Source organism: Rhincodon typus, chromosome 31 (assembly GCF_021869965.1).
Source record: "Rhincodon typus isolate 14 chromosome 31, sRhiTyp1.1, whole genome shotgun sequence".
Classification (NCBI taxonomy): domain Eukaryota; kingdom Metazoa; phylum Chordata; class Chondrichthyes; order Orectolobiformes; family Rhincodontidae; genus Rhincodon; species Rhincodon typus.
The window spans coordinates 22,422,271-22,442,453 of record NC_063362.1 but is presented as its reverse complement, the minus strand read 5'-3'; the positions used below and the strand labels follow the sequence as shown (position 1 = coordinate 22,442,453).

Below are 20,183 nucleotides of genomic sequence, written 5' to 3'. Positions count from 1 at the left end.
CACGGTTTACTACTTTCAGTTCAATCTGAAATGTCCAACCCTGTATCATGAGACATTGACTCCTTGTTCTGGACTGCCTCAGCCAGGGGAAACATCATCCATATGTCCAGTCCGTCCAGCCGAGTCAGAATTGTAAATGTTCCAATAGTGATTCTGTCTCACTCTTCCAAATTCTGGAGAGTACAGGCCTAGTCAACTCAATTTTTTCTCGCACAACAAACCTGCCATCCCAGGCATCAGTTTGGTCAATCTTCTGTGCACTCCATCTGTGGCAATTATATCTTTTGAGGTAAGGAAACCAAACAGCACATAGTTCTACAGGTATGGTCTCACCAAGGCCCCTGTTTTTAAAAAAAATCTTTGCTCCTGTTCTTTAAACTGTCTTGCAATGAAGAACAACATGCCATTTGCCTTCCTAACTACTTGCTGTACCTGCATGCTTTCAGTGACTGATGTGCAAGAACAGCCAGGTCCCTTTGTGATCAACATTTCCCAATTTATAAAAATTTAAATAATATTCTGCCATTCTGTTTTTTCCTAATGAAGTGCACAATCTCACATTTAACTGCATTATACAACATCTTCATACATTTTACCACTCACTCAATATGTATAAATTGCCCTGACAACTCTATACTTCCTCCTCACCACTCATTATTCCACCTCGTTTTGTGTTTCCCAGTGGAAATATTTTATATTTGATTCCTTCATCCAAATTGTTGGTATATATTTTAAGTTGCATGGGCCCAAGCACTGTGATACCCCACTAGGCACCACATTCCACACTTAAAAAGATGCATTTATTCCTATGCTGTTTCTTGTCCTAACCAGTTATCAATCCATGCCAGTACATTACCACAATCCCATGTGCTTTGATTTTCCACAATAACCTCTTATGTGGAACTTCATCAAAAACTTTCTGAAAAACCAAATATTACCACATCCACTGATTCTCCCTCCTCTATACTAGTTACATCCTCTAAAAAAGAACTCCAGTAGGTTTTCCAAACACTATTTTCCTCTCATAAATACATGTTGACTTGTATTCGCCGTTAGCAATTCTTAAGTGGCTTGTTATCATATCCTTTATGATAGACTCCAGCATTTTGTTATGACTGATAGTAAGCATATAGGCTAAACAGCCTGTGTAATTCCCTATTTCCTCCCTCCTTTTTGAAATGGTAGGATTATATTTGCCATCATTCAGTCTACCTGGACCATCCTAGAATCTGTAGAAATTTGGAAGATGCCCACTGATGTAATTATTTTCTCCATGACCACTTCCTTTATGCCACTGGGATATAGATTATAAGACTCTGGGGATTTATCATCTTTCAGCCAGAACTAACGTAGCTGTCATATGCTCTGTCACTTCCTTGTTTTCCATTATCAATTCTCCTGTTTTTCAGATATACAAGACCTACATTTTGTCTTTGTTAATCTCTTTTTTTCTTTTTAATATGCTTATAGAAGCTCTTGCAGTCCACTTTTTTATGTCCTTTGCCAAGTTCACTCTCATCCTCTACTCTTCCCCTCTTAGTCATTCTCTTCCCCCTTTACTGAATTCTAAATTGTTCACAATCCTGAGGCTTGCTGTTTTTTCTTGCAACTGTATCTGACTCCCCTTTCGATCTACTACTATCTTAATTTCTTTTGTTAGCTTCCAGCATTTTCCCAATGACAGATGTTAGGCTAAGCAGTTTTCTACTTTGTCTCCCTGCCTTCCTGAACATTGAAAAACTGTTATTCATTGGAACCCCCTCAGAATCCAGTAAGTTCTCCCTCATACTAGTTTTGACCAATGCCTCTACTATCTCTGTAGCCACTTTGTTCAAAATCCTTGGATGCAGGTCCTGGTGACTATTCTGCTTTTAGTCCCAATAGCTTGTCTAATACTTTGTTCCTTGTGATAGAAATGTTGCAATGTATTTCCTCCCATGAGCACCTTGGTTATCTGTTACCTTTTGAGATATTTAAGGCGCCCTTCACCATGAAGACTGATGCAAAATATTGCTTTAAACTATCTGCCACTTCCTTTTTTTCTGATATTGATTCCCTAGTTGCATCTTCCAAAGGTCCCACACTTCTTAATACTTCAGGGAAAATTATTTGAATTATTGCATTTTGCTGGACAATAGCGTCGATAAATGGAAATCTGCAAATAAAAGTGATTGCAATAAGCACACCAAAGCTTCCGTAAAGCTTACTATATCTTGGGCCTTAAAGTGGCCAAGATTGTAAATTAATATAAATGTGTCAGTAAAACTTTGAACCTGTTAATGATACTTGCAAGTAATATAGATTAATAAAAATGTTGTCTGTCTCCCTGTTGTTAATATACTCAAATTCTGTCACAAATTTTGTTTCTGGTCACTTTATTTCCTGAAAATATAATTTACTTTTGAATTACAAAATATATTTAAATTAAAAATTACAATGTAATAAAATTCAATATTTCCCCATTCTGCTAGCTCTGCTCTGAGATGCCTGAATGCAATTTCAATATTTTTTTATATTCACAATATAGGTTTGATATCATGCATACATTTGAGAGAGTTCTGTACACATTCTGGCCCCTCAATATACTATGGCTGCTAAACCTTAAACAGTGACTGTGTTTCCCATTATGTCCCTTGGTGTCTGCTCAAACATTTAATGCACTCTCCGCATGGAGTTCTGGAACTTTAAATGTATCAGACACAGAATCACAGGTTTGTTAGGGTGCAGAAGGTGGCAATTGGGCCCACTGTGTCCGCAACAGTCCTCCGAATGAACACAATGCCGTTCTGTTGCCCTTTCCCTGTAATCCTGTACACTGGTTCTATTAAATAATCGGCTAGTACACCCTTCAATACCTCCAATTGAAACTGCCTCTACTGATCTTCCACGGACTGCATTTCATGCTTATGTCATTCATCGTGAAAGTTCTTTTTTTCTCACATCGTTTTCCTCTTATTGGAATACTGCGTTCAATTCTGGTTTCCGTTACAGGAAAGACATATTGTTAAACTTGAAAGGGTTCAGAGAAGATGTACAAGGATGTTGCTGGGCTTGGAGGGTTTGAGCTATAGACAGAGCTTGAATGGGCTGGGGCTATTTTCCTTGGAGTGTTGGAGGCTGAGGAGTGATCTTGTAGAGATTTATAAAATCATGAGGGATATGGATAAGGTGAATAGTCAAGGTCTTTTTTCCATGGTAGGGGAGTCCAAAACTAGACAGCATAGGTTTAAGTTGAGAGGGGAAAAATTTAAAAGGGACCCAAGGGGCAACATTTTCATGGAGAGGGTGGTGTGCGTGTATGAAATGAGGTGCCAGAGGAGGTGGTGGAGGCTGGAACAGTTACAACATTTAAGAGGCATCTGGATGGATGTATGAATAGAAAGGGTTTAGAGGGGCGTGGGCCATATGCTAGCAAATGGGACTAGATTAATTTAGGATATCTGGTCGGCATGGGCGAGTTGGACTGAAGGGTCTGTTTCCATGCTGTACATGTCTATGATTCTACTTTGACTCTGCCCCTTCTTATTCTTGATCATTTTTTAGAAGTGAGAACAGTTTTTCCAAATCTACTCTGTCCAGCCTGCTAATGATTATGAAAACATTTAAGAAATCGCCTCTCTAAGGAAGACAATCCCAAAACTCAGTTGAGAAAATCTCTTTGCACTGGAAGACCAACAAGTTTGGACAAATCAAAGGGCATCTTTCACTGAGTTGATAGTTTCCCCGGCTGCAGTTAATTCTAATTTTGGTGTTTGTCCCAGGAGCGGCCTGCAGAGCAAAGTTCTGTGTCATGGAGATGAACTTTGGCAAAAACCACTGCATCTTTTGCCAGAGACATCTGCACAATTTACTTTTCATAAAGAACTGGACAATGGTCTCTTCTGTGCTACAGCCATCTTGAGGTTAATGTGTGTAGGAGATACACTCTGGGTGTTTTAAGAAGGATCTGACAGGATGTACCTCTCATCATCAGTCAAGTCATCGAGGTCCACGCCACAGGAAAAAAAGTGTCCTTCCGCCCATTGTATCTGTGCCAGTCAAAAACAAACACCTGATATGTCTTGGTGTTTGTAAGTTGTGGTTTGATATATTTGATAGTCAGGAAACTATCTGACAGGATCAAATATCTCCTTTTCCTGCAGGGACTTTGAGGTTGTTATGTACAGACCACTTTGATGGACTTGTGGTCAAAGTTGTTTTTCAAAATGTTTTTGTTGAATTTGACATTCACCATCTCCCACAGTGGGATTTGAACCTGGGCACTGTGAATATTAACCTAGGACTCTGGATTACTAATGTAGTAATATTGCCATGAAGCCACCAATGACTCATCAAAGGTATTTTTCATCGTAAGCCTTGCCATGGGCAACAGATGAAATGGAACTGTGAAATTGAATGCACTGTTCTGCAGCAATGTGGTCAGACCCCTCCTTTGCAGCACTGAACCTCAGCACTTAGTGACACTTGCATACCAAGTGTTCACATGACCTCCCTGCTTTGATTATCCTCATTTATCTTCAGTATTCAAAGCTACTTCTTAAGCAACATGTCCATCCAAGTGCATGTAACTTGTTGCAGTGGGAGATCTGCATATCAGGGGACAGGGAACATTCTACTTTATACTGACTTAATGCCAGCTACTACTACATAGTTACAATGACATGGGGAGTGAGGTGCCACATAGGAAGATCTAAAAGATAGGCGTTAAATATAGAATAGGGAATAGCATTATAATTTGATCAGCATATTACACAATTTATTTTCTGCTCCTCATTTGCATTTCCTTCTTAATGAAGCAACATAGTGATTGCAATGTGAAATGTGTGCTTTGGAAACTTTCACAATGCAATGTTTGTTCCCTGGGTGAAGATTTACAGAGTTGAGTTATAACTTTTAAACAGAAGGTCAGCTTTAGTCACTCAATTTGAATGTAACTATAAAAGTTATTTTTGTATTTCCTCAGTTTTCTCCTCTCCCCTTGGGTACCTAGGGTACAGTGATCATTCTTCATTTCAAGTTCACTAAGTATAGGCTGGCTACTAGAATGGAGAAGCCATCTGACCTGAACCAATCTTGACTTCACCACACACAACCATAATTGGATAATGATCAGCATTGGACAGCCTAATTTTTTATTCAAGAGATCCATTGGCAGTTGTGACACACTTACCATTGTCCCAGCCAAGATAAACCTTTTCACCAGAGACTCGGTGCAGAGCTCAGGACTTTATCATCTTTATGGCTCAGCTAGACAAAAATCTTACTTTTTAAAGATAATTCTTCTTCCATCCTTTTCTTTCCACCGGAGGAATACACAGTTCTCAGAATTCATTCTGTCATTGAGGGGATCTTTCTGAGTACGTAGAGATAGTTTCCACAGTGAAGACAGACAACACTAAGCCAACTCTGAGAGCTGTAATCTGAAATTCAAAGTCTGAGGATGATGAAAGTATATTTGATAGTTAAATTCAAAAGAGAATTGATAAATATTCAAAGCAAAAAAGATGCAGAGCTATTGTGAAAGAGAAAAGAATTACAAATAATTAAAGAGTATGATTAACAAGCCATCACTATCATGCTGGGCCAAATGGCCTATGATTTTAAGAGGCAGTACCCAATAACTCCCTTCACCACTTCAATCCACTCTGTAGCTGTTTACAGCTAGCAATGTCTTCCGGAAGAGCTTCAGCAAATTCCATGTCAGCCAGAAGTCCAATTGTTAGAATTGCCCTAACAACACCAAAAATGGATTCAAAATACATATCAGTTGGCAAAACATCACAATTGGTATTGAACAGTGTTCTTTGCTTCAGAATTGGAAGTTGCTAGGATCCTCGACTATGTCAGATAAAACTGCTTCCTTTGCTGATGGAATGAGTAAGAAGTATATGGTAGCGAGTCTGGTTTTCTGCTTCCTTTCCGATCTTGGCGATTTCTATTGGCCCTAAAGTGATTTTTTGGTTTTATGTTATAGTGGAGTGAAATCATTGGGTTGAACATTGAAGTGAACTCAATTGGGAGGCGTTGGCCTAGTTTTATCGCTAGGCTGTTAATCAATTCTGGGGACCAGGTTCAAATCCCACTACGGCAGATGGTGGAATTTGAATTCAATAAATATCTGGAATGAAGAATCGAATGATGACCACGAATCCATTGTCGATTGTCAGGGAAAAACCTATCTGGTTCACTAATATTCTTTAGGGAAGGAAACTGTCATCCTTACCTGGTCTGGCCTACATTTGACTCCAGACCCACAGCAATGTGGTTAACTCTTAACTGTCCTCTGGGCAATCAGGGATGGGCAGTAAATGCTGTCTGGCCAGCAACATCCTCATTCCATGAATGAATAAAGAAAAAACCCCTCTACAATGGATGGGCAGTCTTCTCCCAGATAACAATTAACCCCAATGTCTTTTTGATATAAGGTTAAGCTCATGATTTTAAAGATTAAGGTCAAAACGTTATTCTTTTATTTGTGGAGAATAGGTGGAGTGAGGTGTCAAAGGTATTTTCAAAGGAGAAATTGTTCCAGCCAGCACTATTAGTCCATAGTAAATTGGTACAAAATGTATAGGTTGAAGATGTCTCCAATTGTGCAAATACGGACAAGAATAACTTAAAGTAGGTCAGTGTCATGTGATGATTAAAAAAACAGTGGACATGCAAGAAGAAGGAACAAACTACAGATATATTTGAGCTTAGGAGGTTTAAGACAGTAAAACTCAAAGAATAGTGATCTTAACTGTGTCAATTAAATGGAGAAGGACTGAAGAGGTCATAATTCAGGAGAGTTTTCTGGAAACAAGGTGTTTTCCAACAATTTGCAGATACTGGCTTTTTACCAGTTAAACATGCCTGCAATATTTATCTAGAACCATTTACCAGAACGGACAAACCAGCCTCTTTTCTGTTAATACTGTTAAATATTAATTACATTGTGTGTTCATGCACAATATTAGCTGTTGTTGAAAGTTGATGCTGCTGCTTCAACAATTCACAGAAGGAATACCCAAGGTCTGTTGCACTGTAGTGGAGTTTCATCAGGCATATTCAGTCTAGCTCTGCAGCAGTGAGGTAAGTGCAAAATGATTAAAGGGGAGGGAAATGCTTAAATGAACAATTGCACTTCTAGCTGCAGCAAACTAACCTGTTAAGGCAGAATTTCATAGGCTCAAGTAATTTGAATACTGGTTTCTCCTGTCCTGTCATGTCAGAGTAAATTGCCATAATTTGATACCTCATCAAAGTATGAATTTTAATTTTAGAATCCATTGAGTGCTGTTGACGTTTTCAACTATGAGCTGTTGAAAACTGAACCAAATGCTTTTCTCACCTGATGCCCACAAAAGTAGATTTCAGCAATGTCTTTGGATAATAATCAGGAATGCTTGTTGAGTAACATAGAAACATAGGAGCAGGAGGAGGCCATTCGGCCCTTTGAGCCTGCTCCGCCATTCTTCACGATTGTGGCTGATCATTCAACTCAATAGCTTTCTCCCCATAACCTTTGATCCCATTTGCCCCAAGTACTATGTCTAGTTGCCTCTTGAATACATTCAATGTTTTAGCATCAACTACTTCCTGTGATAATGAATTCCATAGGCTCACAACTCTTTGGTTGAAGAAATGTCTCCTTATCTCGGTCCTAAATGGTCTACCCCGAATCCTCAGACTCTGACACCTGGTTTAGACACACCCCACCCTCAGGAACATCCTCCCTGCATCTACCCTGTCCAGTCCTATTAGAATTTTGTAAGTGTCTATGAGATCCCCCCTCATTTGTCTGAACTCGAGCAAAAACAATCCCAACCTAGTCAATCTCTCCTCATACATCAGCCCCACCATACACAGAATTAGCCTGGTAAACCTTCGCTGCACTCCCTCGAGAACAAGAGCATCTTTCCTCAGAAAAGGATATGAGCTATTAGTTAATGTGGAATAGTGACAAGTGAAATTAAACAAAATGCAACCACTAACTACAATACAGCTCATACAGATTTATGTTATAAACATACATCTACATTTTGTTTCCTCACCGAAAGGTTCCTCATCTTATGAAATATTGAAGTTTTATTCTCTTTTTGTGGAGAAACAGAGATTGAAATTTTCCATATGCGTGTCCCAGCTTTTGTAGAGCTCTTTCCAAGCTCATTACTCTGCCACAAACCTCTAGATGCCACTGTACATTTCTTTCACTAGCTGTAAGCTAGAGCAAATCTCCCAGCTGCTTTTCCTCATGAAATCCAAACTCAAGTGCCTGTTTCTGCCAGAAAGCACTCACTAACAAATTAAACAAAAGAATCTTCTAACAAAGACTAAACTACACCCTTAATCAGTCTTTGATTTTACAACCAATATGAATAATTCATATTGCTAACAGAGTTTGACAAATCTTAACAAAACTCCTGGCTCTGTTACATGTGTTGAGATTGAGCATTCATCGTTCAAGTATTTTTCACCATCAAATCTGATAGAGTCATCGAATCATATAGCATGGAAACAGACCCTTCGACCCAACCCATCCATGCTGAATGAGTTTCCCAAACTAAACTAGTCCCACTTGCCTGCATTTGGTCCATATCCCTCCAAACCTTTCCTATTCATGTAGCTATCCAAATGTCTTTTGAATGTTGTAACTTTACCTGCATCTACCACTCGTTTGGCAGTTCATTTCATATATGAACCACCCTATGTGTGCAAACATTGCCCCTCATGTCCCTTTTAAATCTTTCTTCTCTCACCTTAAAAACATGCCTCCTAGTTTTGGACTCCCCACCCTAGGGAAAAGACCTTTGCTATTCATCTCATTTTTGCCCCGCAGGATTTTATAAGCCTCTATAGATTAGTCCTCAACCTCCTCCTGTAGATAAAGTATATTTACACTTCCAGACCATTTGATAAGGTGCCACACAAAACGTAACATCACATGGGGTAAGGGCTAATGTGCTAGCTTGGATAAAAGATTGGCTAACAAACAGAAAGCAGACAGTTGGGATAAATGGGTCATTTTCTGGTTGGTAAGCTGTAACTAGCGGGGTGCCACAGGGTTAGGACCTCAAGCTCCAATTATTTACGATCTATACTAATGACTTGGATGTAGCAATAGAATGTACAATTAAAATCTTGTATAATAAAATAATAAGGTTATGTTTTAGCTGTAAATAATACCAAGCTTGTTTGAATTGTATTTACTTCGGAGTTACTTCACAGTTTCTCTATCAGATGCCTCCATTTATCTACAGTTAAAACTTCAATTCCTAAAAGTATAACCTCCATTTCTAAAATACATAACCACATTTTCATAACACTCACTAGCAATCCAGTTGTGTTACCTGACATCTTTCTGCTTTTGGTGTGAACCTAGCAACTGCAGCTGGACCTTCCTTATTCATAATCTGCATGGACAAATTCCCTGGTATTTAGCAGTATTTAATTATTTTTCTGCAGTAATTTTATTGTATCCCTAAACTAACTTGCCTGCTGTTAATGATGTTGACCCATAACGATTTCTGTTAAATCAGGTTATCCTAAGATGGTTATTTCTTCCTATTTCCTCGAACACTGTAACTTCTGACAATCCCACAAGAATCCAAGAGGTCTGCATTCCTCCAGCTGAGGACTCTGACACATCCAGCACTCCCTTCTTGTCACTGGTAGTCAAGCCTTCAGCTAAAAGTCTGGAATTCTTCCTGCCATCTCTCAGAATCCATCTCCTTGTTATAGTCCCTCCTCCAAACTTTCCACTTTGTCCAAGCCGTTGCTCTTTTATCCTTAGTGTTCATTTCTGCCTGATTACACTCCAAGACATTGAAATATTTTCCTATGTTAACAGTGCTATATAAATACTACTGTTTGTATTTGTACAGGGAACAGAGAAGGGCCATGTCGTGGAAGTTGGTAATTTTCACTTTTTTGTCAGTTGTTGAGGGATTCAGTTCCTGTCCAAGCATGTGTACCTGTCACTGGACTCAGAATAATCTAACAGTGGACTGTGGAAGTGCAGGACTCAATTTCATTCCACTGGATGTACCCATGGATGTCAACATTCTGAAACTAAGAAATAATTCAATTCAATTGGAATCAAATTCTTTTCAGAAAACACCCGATCTTCAAATTCTCCACCTTCAGATGAACAATCTTCATTTTCTCCCTAATGATTTATTTGCTTGGGTTCCTCAACTAAGAGGGCTTCATCTGTATAACAACAAATTGTCCCACTTGCCAGAAAATATCTTCAGCAATGTTCCAAAACTGGAATATCTCTTGCTCAATAAAAATCAGTTATACAATGTCTCTGATCAACTATTTGTCCCTCTGAAGAAACTCAAAACATTAGTTCTGTCCCATAACCGTCTCCAAGTGGTCTCCCCACGTATTTTCCTGGGTTTGGAATCATTGAACACATTGTCCCTGGCATTCAATCAACTCTCTATTCTTCCAGAGTCACTTTTTGAAAATTTGCATAATCTCAGAATATGTGCCCTCAACAACAATAGACTGGAATCCCTTCCCGACACGGTCGTCCAAGGATTGCGAAATCTAACCTGGATAACATTAGCAAATAATATCCTTCGAGAGCTACCCCCAAAACTTTTCAGTCACACGCCACTCGTAAAGCTCTTTCTGAACAGTAACAAACTGGAGGTGCTGCCTACAGGAATTTTACATTCCTTAAAGGTGAGACAAAGTTATATTACTTTTTAATCTTTCACAGAAATATTCAAATAAAGTGGATGTTGTAGGGGTAATTTGTTTTTGTAACTACTCCTATCACCTTCCCTCGCACCCCTGCCCAAATGAACGTGCAAGAGTGGGATGCTGTTATAAAGGAACTTGTTTTTATTTCATTAATGCCACTTATTTTCAAGGAGGCTGAAGCACTTACCTAGACCACATGAGGACATTTTTCATGTATTGCTTAACTGATACTTTACAGTAACAGGAAAATTAGACTTTGCACTGCACTATGTATTATCCTACGAAGATGGAGCTTGTGGGCTTGTCCCTTTAAGTGCCCCTAGTTTATTTCTAAACTAAACTCAACCAGTTTACTTGCTGTATCCTAATGCAAGCTTCACTTCTGAAGACGTATTCTCTGGGTTGGTGCCATGACCGCCAATAACTCTTTGCTGGCTTCCCAAATATTTGTGATTGAACCTTCATGAGTGTTGGCTGAAGATTGTTGTGAGGGCATTAGGACGTTGTGCTGATGTCAGGGAACTGTGCATCACTGAATAAATAACAGCAGGGAAGGAGTTAGAACACGCCAGAATGTTAGAGAGTCTGGAAGACATAGTAGACCAGTCTACAACGTGAAGATGAGTATATAAAGAAGATAGATTAGTTCTTACCTAATGTAACTATGAGTCAGAGCCTAGCATGTATATGATCAGCACATACAGTAGTATTTGGCATTAATGTATGATCAATAGTATCACTTTGAAATCTCAGCCCGAACACAATTCTTTACTTTGCTTTCTCCTTGACCAGTCGGTCATGAACCCAACCTCTTAGTGTAGCATCAAGCCACGCAATATGTTGTCATCTGACATCCAGGCATGTGCAGTGACCAGTTACCTACCAGTTGGGATTACTGGATAGTGATCCACAACACAAGAACACTGAAACCAACTGTGCCCAGTTTACCATCAGCCCAGCTCCAACCAGCCAACTCAGTACAAATTGATGATTTAACTTAGGGCTTGCTGATTCTAATTGGCTTAGCTGAATCACTGGATGAATTTGCTGAGAGGTGATGGCTTGTCATCTAATCAGAATGTCTGTGTGATTTAATATATAGAAACAGGCAAAAATTCAATCAACTACTTTGGAGTTGGACAAAGGAAATGGACTTTATACCATAACATTTAGGTGATATGTAATGAGTTTTATATGTGTTTTCCAGGACCTTACTTACTTAGATCTACGTAACAACCAACTAGAGTTGGTGCCTAATGGAATATTTGAACCACTAGTTAATCTGAACTCCATCAGGTTGGATCAGAATCCCTGGAGGTGTGACTACGGGAATAGTTACCTTCGCTGCTGGATCAAAAGTCACCAAAACATTATCAACAGTAGAAGTATCAACAAACCTGAATCTGTAACCTGTCACTCACCAGAGCATCTGGCAGGAAATGCCATGGTGAATGTGACTGCCGGAGAAATGGGCGAGTGTCAAACTTTGAAGCTCATTAGTCCACATTAGCAAGGTCATTGTTCTTATTTTCAATCATTTGATGCTTAATGAATATTCCTAAAACTGCAATGGCACTATCTTATACCGTGACTATTTTGTTTCCTTTCACGGAATAACATTATTAATTACACAATATCACAGTCTAGCTTGTATTGTAGTGCAACTATTTGAGTAGTGTTAGAGATGGTGTTGAAACACTTTCCTTTTAGGTTCATAGAGCCTAACTATTTCTATTTTAAGTCAGGCAATCTATGGGGTTAAATGCAGAGTAAATGTCTCTTGGGCCATATTCTCAGATCTGTATCTGCAGCAAAATAAGATTTCTCCAATCTCAATATACTGCATTTTACTCGGAGATCGTTCTCAATTGTCTTCACTTCTGAAAATTGGACATTCAGCTTAAAGACATTCTGAAAATGAACAGAATAGTTGAAATCAAGAAGGTAAATAAGAATTAAAATTATCAATTCATAAATGAACAGAAAGTTACATCCTAGTAATAGAATAGAAATCATTGAGGTAGAAACCTTGAAATAGTTCCTTAGGTGGGAGGATCCCTCTCTGACCTGTTTGAAAATCCCTGTGACAGTAAGAACCTGAGAAGCAGGGAGTAAAATGACTACTTGAGTGTTTGGGTACTGTGCTAAAATTAGATTCCTGTAAATCATGTTGATCATATGATTCTAACAGCAGTAAGTGAGAAGACACCAATCTGGACTAAGTCACTGATGAGAGAGATTTTAGACATGACACTACAGAACTGTATTTGACAACCAACTATTTACAGACGTAAATAAAGGAATGACTCAGCATATTAGGAGTTGTAGAGCCTTTCTTAATGCTAGTCAGATGTCTAACAGGTTTAAAAACATAAGAACATAAGAACTAGGAGCAGGAGTAGGCCGTCTGGCCCCTCGAGCCTGCCCTGCCATTTAATAAGATCATGGCTGATCTTTTTGAGACTCAGCTCCACTTACCCGCCCACTCACCATAACCCTAATTCCTTTACTGTTCAAAAATTTATCTAGCCTTGCCTTAAAAACATTCAATGAGGTAGCTTCAACCGCTTCACTGGGCAGGGAATTCCATAGATTCACAACCCTTTGGGTGAAGAAGTTCCTCCTGACCTCAGTCCTACATCTCCTTCCCTTTATTTTGAGGCGATGCCCTCTAGTCCTAGTTTCACCTGCTAGTGGAAACAACCTCCCTGCCTCCACCTTATCTATTCCCTTCATAATCTTATATGTTTCTATAAGATCTCCCCTCATTCTTCTGAATTCCAATGAGTATAATCCCAGTCTACTCAGTCTCTCCTCATTATCCAACCCTCTTAACTCTGGAATCAACAGAGTGAATCTCCTCTGCACCCCCTCCAGTGCTAGTATATCTCTTCTCAAGTAAAGAGACCAAAACTACACACAGTACTCCAGGTGTGGCCTCACCAGGACCCTATACAGCTGCAGCATAGCCTCCCTGTTTTTAAACTCCATCCCTCGAGCAATGGCAGACAAAATTCCATTTGCCTTTTTAATTACCTGCTGCACCTGCAATCCCACCTTCAGCAATTCATGCACAAGGACACCCAAGTCCCTCTGCACAGCAGCGTGCTGCAATATTTTACCATTTAAAACATAGTCCATTTTGCTGTTATTCCTACCAAAATGGATGACCTCACACTTATCAACATTGTACTCCATCTGCCAGACCTTTGCCCACTCACTTAGACTAGCTATATCCCTCTGCAGACTTTCAGTGTCTTCTGCACACTTTGCTCTACCACTCACCTTAGTGTCATCTGCAAATTTTGACACACCACACTTAGTCCCCAACTACAAATCATCTATGTAAATTGTAAACAATTGAGGTCCCAACACTGATCCCTGAGGCACACCACTAGCCACTGACCGCCAACCAGAAAAACACCCATTTACCCCTACTCTTTGCTTTCTACTGGTCAACCAATCCTCGATCCATGCCAATACATTACCTGTAATACCATGCAACTTTATCTTATGTAGCAGCCTTTGGTGTGGCTCCTTGTCAAATGCCTTCTAGAAATCCAGATACACCACATCCACAGGTTCTCCATTGTCCACCATGCAAGTAATGTCCTCAAAGAATTCCACCAACTTAGAATTCCAATTTATTTGAAATCACAAGCTTTCCAAGAGCTGCTCCTTCATCAGTACAACACTGACACCTCCAAATCATGGCTACCATTTCTTAATGCTGAGGAGAAAGGAGTCTCTGGAGGAGTGTATGCATAGACACCCACAACTGAGATACTCCATACCGGTATCTCAATGTGTACATAACAGAATTGGGTTAAAACACGAGACAAAGTATGGTGCAGCTAGGATAAAATCTTCAGAGCCAGGATCTGAAGTTAAAATAGAGTCCAAGAAACACAGCTGAGAAGGAAAGACTCTGAAGGTAGGGCAGGACATTGATTATAGGGGCACAGAATGGGAAGACTCCAGAGGGTGACAAAAAGAACTTTGGAGGACTTCAAAGGTTACTTCCAAACTGGCAATACTCTGGAGAGGGGAAACACGGGATTGGAACATTTGAAAAGAAAGAAAACTCCAGTGATTCAGTACATAAGGAGTTGAAGAGCCTTTCTTAATGCTGGTCAGAAGTCACACGACACCAGGCTATAGTCCAACAGGTTTATTTGAAATCACAAACTTTTGGAGCGCTGCTCCTTCGTCAGGTGAAGACTTCAAATAAACCTGTTGGACTATAACCTGGTGTTGTGTGGCTTCTGACCTTGTCCGCCTCAGTCCAACACCAGCACCTCCCCTGAACTCCGATCAGTCAGGCATTACAGTCCGTGGGCATTTCTGGTAGAGACTTTGCCATTACCTTGACCTATTGGTAATGTAAAAGGCACACAATGAGGCCAGGAGTGGGAAGTCTGCAAGTGTCAGTTCCAGCTCTCCAGGACAGCTGAGGCTTACACACAAAGCAGCACCATCATCAAATCAGCACATTTTTATATGCTACAGGTTATAGTTGATGAACTTCTGCACACTTTGTCCTAACAAAGTCCAGTGATTCATGTCTTGTAGACTGGAGATTAGGTCACAGTTAGTCCTGCAGGTCAATTGTAACCAATCTGTGGATTTCAGATGTCCAGATCTGTCAGAGATATGGATGAAGCCAGGATGGCTGTTCCATGACTGACATCCCTGGGGCACTCAGAACAGTCTTATCCAGGTAGAATGCACCATGCCAAAAATGTTTTTAGATGAGTGGTTCAGGGTACAGTGAGTATTCACGCACTAGCCTTCCTTTACTCTCCTCATCTATGGAGTACTGCTATCAGCTTTCTTCCTAATTAACAACCAGCAAGTGGTAGACAGACACACTCATTTTCATGAGTTCCTCATCACACTTAGATTTTGTGTAAATATTCAGTGTGTTATTTAAATAATAAATACTTGTTCATTTGGATCAATATTCATTTACTGCAGCTCCTTCCACCTCCTGGCTTCATCAAAGCCTCAGCTCATAAATGAATCAGGAATCTATTCAGTGTTTGTTTTTATTACAGATCCCTTGAAGATTTGGAATTTTTACCAATGAAGTGTTGAGCAGAGCTTAAAGCCAGCAATCATTTTTAGAATTGCCCAGCAAAGCTGATAGGTGGGAAGAAAGTAAATGATAAAATCTTAAAGTCAGCATAACAAAATCAGACCATATGGCTACTCTCTCATTAGATATAGATGGCTGGTGGTGGTTTTACCTGAGGGTCTCATGCCTCAGGAAAAGGGAGAGGGTGAGAAAGAGAACTCTTCATGACATCAGCCATGAACTCAGCCAGTGTGGGAATTGAAACCAGGCTATTGGTGCCACTCTGTGTTGCAAACCAGCCATCTAGCCAACTGAGCTAACCAAACACCCACTTGTAAGACTGAAATAAAAAGTGGTAAACACACAGGCATATTCATTTAGAACAAAATTATATCTTTATTTCAAAACTACACTTTCCATGTTTACAAAAGTATTGTTTATGTGATAGTGACCTTGCTAACTGGAACTGTAAATTTTAAACAATTCCCATGATCTTCTTTTGTTTCAATTTCTATATCCACTGGCCCATTAAATAAAATACGTTTGGTTTATTAAAATTCTTTACTGTACTGTACATATTGAATGCATGTAAAAATGACACATTAGAAACGCAAAAATGAAAAACCTGGATGCATAAACTGAACTCAATGACAAACAGTTTAGCAATGTTTTGTGCATCATTTAGAAAAATAAGTATGTTTCAGCAGAGTGGTGCAAATTAATCCTGCCTCAAAATTTTGCAGATATCCTGGTTAAGTGTCCACTAAGCAAAGGGGAAGCTTATTTATATTATGCCAACTGCAACCTTCTTTCATAACTCTCGGATTATTCTGCTGTAAAGTCCCATCAATAACATTTATTTGTTCATCTGCTTTTCATTCCTGACTAGAAAGTGTGTGTTTCTACAAATGTATCAGTCTTTCTTTATACCTCTCAAATATCCTTCACACATATCAAATATCAAATGACTGGTGGTGGTGGTGGGAGCAGGGGAGGTCAAGGTGTTTGTATTTCCTATTTCAAAAGCACCTAATTCTTTGGATATCATGTGTTGCCAGGTCCAAACTTCCTGTTTATGCAACTTGACTTAGCTCTTCCATTCCAATCATCAGTGAACTGTAATATTTTACTAGGTCACTTACTAGCTTTCACTTACCACAGAAATGGGTAGAATTTATGGATTTCAGTTCACTATCATGAATAAACGTTCCTGGTAAGAAAAACAAAACTTAACACATTGAGTCAGCTAAGGAAACTGGTACCATGTATCTGCTAAACTGTCAACCATTTTTCACAGGTGCAGTCAGTAATCTGGCTCCTGTTTGAGATTTAACCTTCATGGGTTGAGAATATCAGATTTAAAGGTAAAATTAGGAAGCAAATCAAGAATGGAAGAGAATAGTTTAATTCTAAAGTAGGTTAGTTTGTAGCATAGTTAGGACAAGGTTACCAACTTCTGCTAAAATCCAAACGGTCACACAAGAATGGGATGGCATGGCTGGAATTGTGGTGTTTGCTAATGATTAAAGTTTACTAAAATTCTTGATAGACCTGATGGAAATATGTGTGAAAAATAGTTAAGTACAATTCAAAATGCCACATTTTTGAAGTCAGGTTAACATTTTTAAAAGCTTACAATTCACCAATCAAACTGGTCAATTGTCAATCATATTGTAGGTGAAAATAAAGTGCTCGGCTACAACATTTTAAGATTCTACATCCTGTTAAATGGCACTCAGGGCAGAGGACTGAACAAACACACTGCTATATGATTACAATATACAATCAGAACATTAATAATAGTTAATGATGCTTGTGAAATATTTAATGAACGATATCTGAAACTGCTTACCATGATCAATGACTCTTTAAAATCACAGAAGCAGTTATTTCACTCAGTACAGCATTTTACGTTTGACTATGAACCTCTTCCTAGAAAAAAAATGGGCTTGCGGAATTATCCAGTGGCGTTAAAGGGTGTTGCTCAGACAAAACCAAAAGCCAAGAATCAAGAAAGCAGTCAGTACATTTTAGAATTTGGGTTTCTTATGAAAATATCTTCATATCTCTCTCAAATATAGAATGCCTGTGTGCCTTTTCGTGTTTACAAAATGATTGTTAATGTAATAGTGATCTTGCTAACTGGAACTGTAAATTTTAAACAATTCCCATGATTTTCTTTTGTTTCAATTTCTATATCTCTTGGCAGCAAGGAGAAGCAAAGCCTGCAATATAGGCTTTTTTATTGTTGTTGTTACAATTATCTTATTCCATGTGCTACTTCAAATCACTGCGGGCAATGCAGCAGCAGCTTCAGCTTTACCAGGCTGCCATCTGGGCCACTGATATTAGCAACAAGGCCAGAACATTCACTTGGGATGCCTCATTCTTCAATCCCCTCTGCCTACACTGTAGGAAAATGTGCTGTCTGTTCCAAGAACTCTGTTTGGCCCAGGAACTGCAAGTATCCAACTTTAGTGTTTTTTGATCATGCTACACTATTTAATTATTATTACATTAAAGAATTCACCAGGACAGCTTGAATTGAGGTAATCAAAGTGGAAAGGATTCTCACCATCATTCTGTATTTAAAGGTTCTGGTCTCCTGCAGACAAGTTAAAGTTTGCACTTTTACATTTAATATGGTGGATATATTGGTATGAGAGGAGGCACTAATCTCGCTTTTAAAAGCTAACTCCCTCATTTTATAACATTCAGATATTTGATACTTTAAAACTGTTTGAACTATGACACCTTTCCCTGGCAATAAATTGTCTTGTTTGTAGAAGTATAGAATCTAGCAAAGGGGCATAGTTTGTAGTGCAGGGCACCATTCTGGTTAAAATCGAGCAGGATAAATTGTGAAAAAGTAGTGTGTGACCCAGCCTATAACATCATAGAAACAATCCATTAAAAATAGAGAGTATCCATCATTTAGTAACTAAATTGAAGATACAAAACAAAGCTTTCTCAGTGCTCTCAGTACAGTGTGCACCGTTGCCAGTTACAGCTGCCATGTGAATGGCAAAGTACAGCTTGTAACTGGTGCACACACTACAAATCACTTGAACATTTAACAGAATTCCATTTAAACATTGTGAAAGATGAGGGTTTCAAGGTTATGACTGTTTGAGACTGGACCAGGATTCCAACACCAACAGCATGTAATGGAAGACAACTCACATACAAACTAGAGCCTCTCTTGTTAACTTAATACATTGAATTGCAATGCAATATGTTTCAATTAGCTACTCCTTTCTGAATAATTTACAACTAGGGATTGAGCAATAGCTCTTTGACTTCAGTGGTTATCATGGTAACCCCTGTATCATAAATCACAATAATTCCAAGTGTTCTCAGAAATAAGGATATGTGTAAAAACTTAAGAATGCACATGAATTGATAAAAGATACATCTACCACGTGCTCGCCAAGCCGGTATATTTGATTGCAGATGTTTCAACATCCTGCTAGGTAACATCGCCAGTGCGCCTCCGATGAAGCATTGGTGTTCGGTCCCGCTTGTTATCTATATGCCTTGGTTTTCTGGGGTGGTTGGCATTACTTCTGGTTCTGTTTTTCAGTGGTTTGTATTTCAGGTTCAGTTCACTGTGTTTGTTGATGGAGTTCCGGTTGGAATGCCAAGCCTCCGGGAATTTCCTGGCATGTCTCTGTTTGGCTTGTGCTATTATCAATGTGTTGTCGCAGTCGAATTCTTTGTCCATGTGTATTGAGACCAGTGAGAATTGGTCATGTCTCTTAGTGGCTAGTTGGTGTTTATGTATCCTTATTGTCAGTTTTCTTCCAGTTTGGCCTATGTAATGTTTCTCACAGTCCTTGCATGGTATTTTGTATATTACATTAGTTTTATTGGTTGTGGGTGTGGGATCTTTTACTGGAACTCATCTTCAGTAGCTGTCGCAGGGTGGTTGTTGGTTTGTATTCAGACCCCTAGGTATCAGGGTAGCCCACAAACCAACCCTGCAACAGTTACTGATGAATGTAATGGATCCCATAGCCACAACCAATAAAACTAATGTAATGTACAAAATACCATGTGAGGACTCAGAAACATTACATAGGCCAAACTGGAAGAAAACTGACAATAAAGATACATAAACATCAACTAGCCACCAAGAGACACGACCAATTCTCATGGGTCTCAATACACACAGACAAAGAAGGACACAAATTCAATTGGGCCAACATATCCATAATAGCATGAGCCAAACAGAGACATGCCAGGGAATTCCTGGAGATCTGACATTCCAACGGGAACTCCATCAACACACACATTGAAGTGGACCCAATATACAAACCATTGAAAAACAGAACCGGAAGTGATGCCAACTACCCAACAAGCCGAGGCATATAAATAACAAGTGGGATAGAACACCAACGCTTCACTG

The 20,183-nt window shown here is 39.2% G+C and overlaps 2 protein-coding genes across 2 annotated transcripts in view; one reads left to right on the top strand and one right to left on the bottom strand.

Annotated features, from left to right (window-relative positions):
- Positions 1-20,183, bottom strand: part of zmynd12 (zinc finger, MYND-type containing 12) — a 234,970-nt gene that overhangs the window by 32,703 nt on the left and 182,084 nt on the right. The gene's annotated exons all lie outside the window — the stretch shown is intronic.
- LOC109936460 (leucine-rich repeat transmembrane protein FLRT1-like) lies at positions 6,995-16,430 on the top strand. The gene is made up of 4 exons (XM_020535079.2): positions 6,995-7,074; positions 9,867-10,677; positions 11,906-12,212; positions 15,756-16,430. Exons 2-3 carry the CDS (start codon positions 9,883-9,885, stop codon positions 12,206-12,208), a joined length of 1,098 nt encoding a protein of 365 aa, XP_020390668.1. The 5' UTR covers positions 6,995-7,074; positions 9,867-9,882; the 3' UTR covers positions 12,209-12,212; positions 15,756-16,430.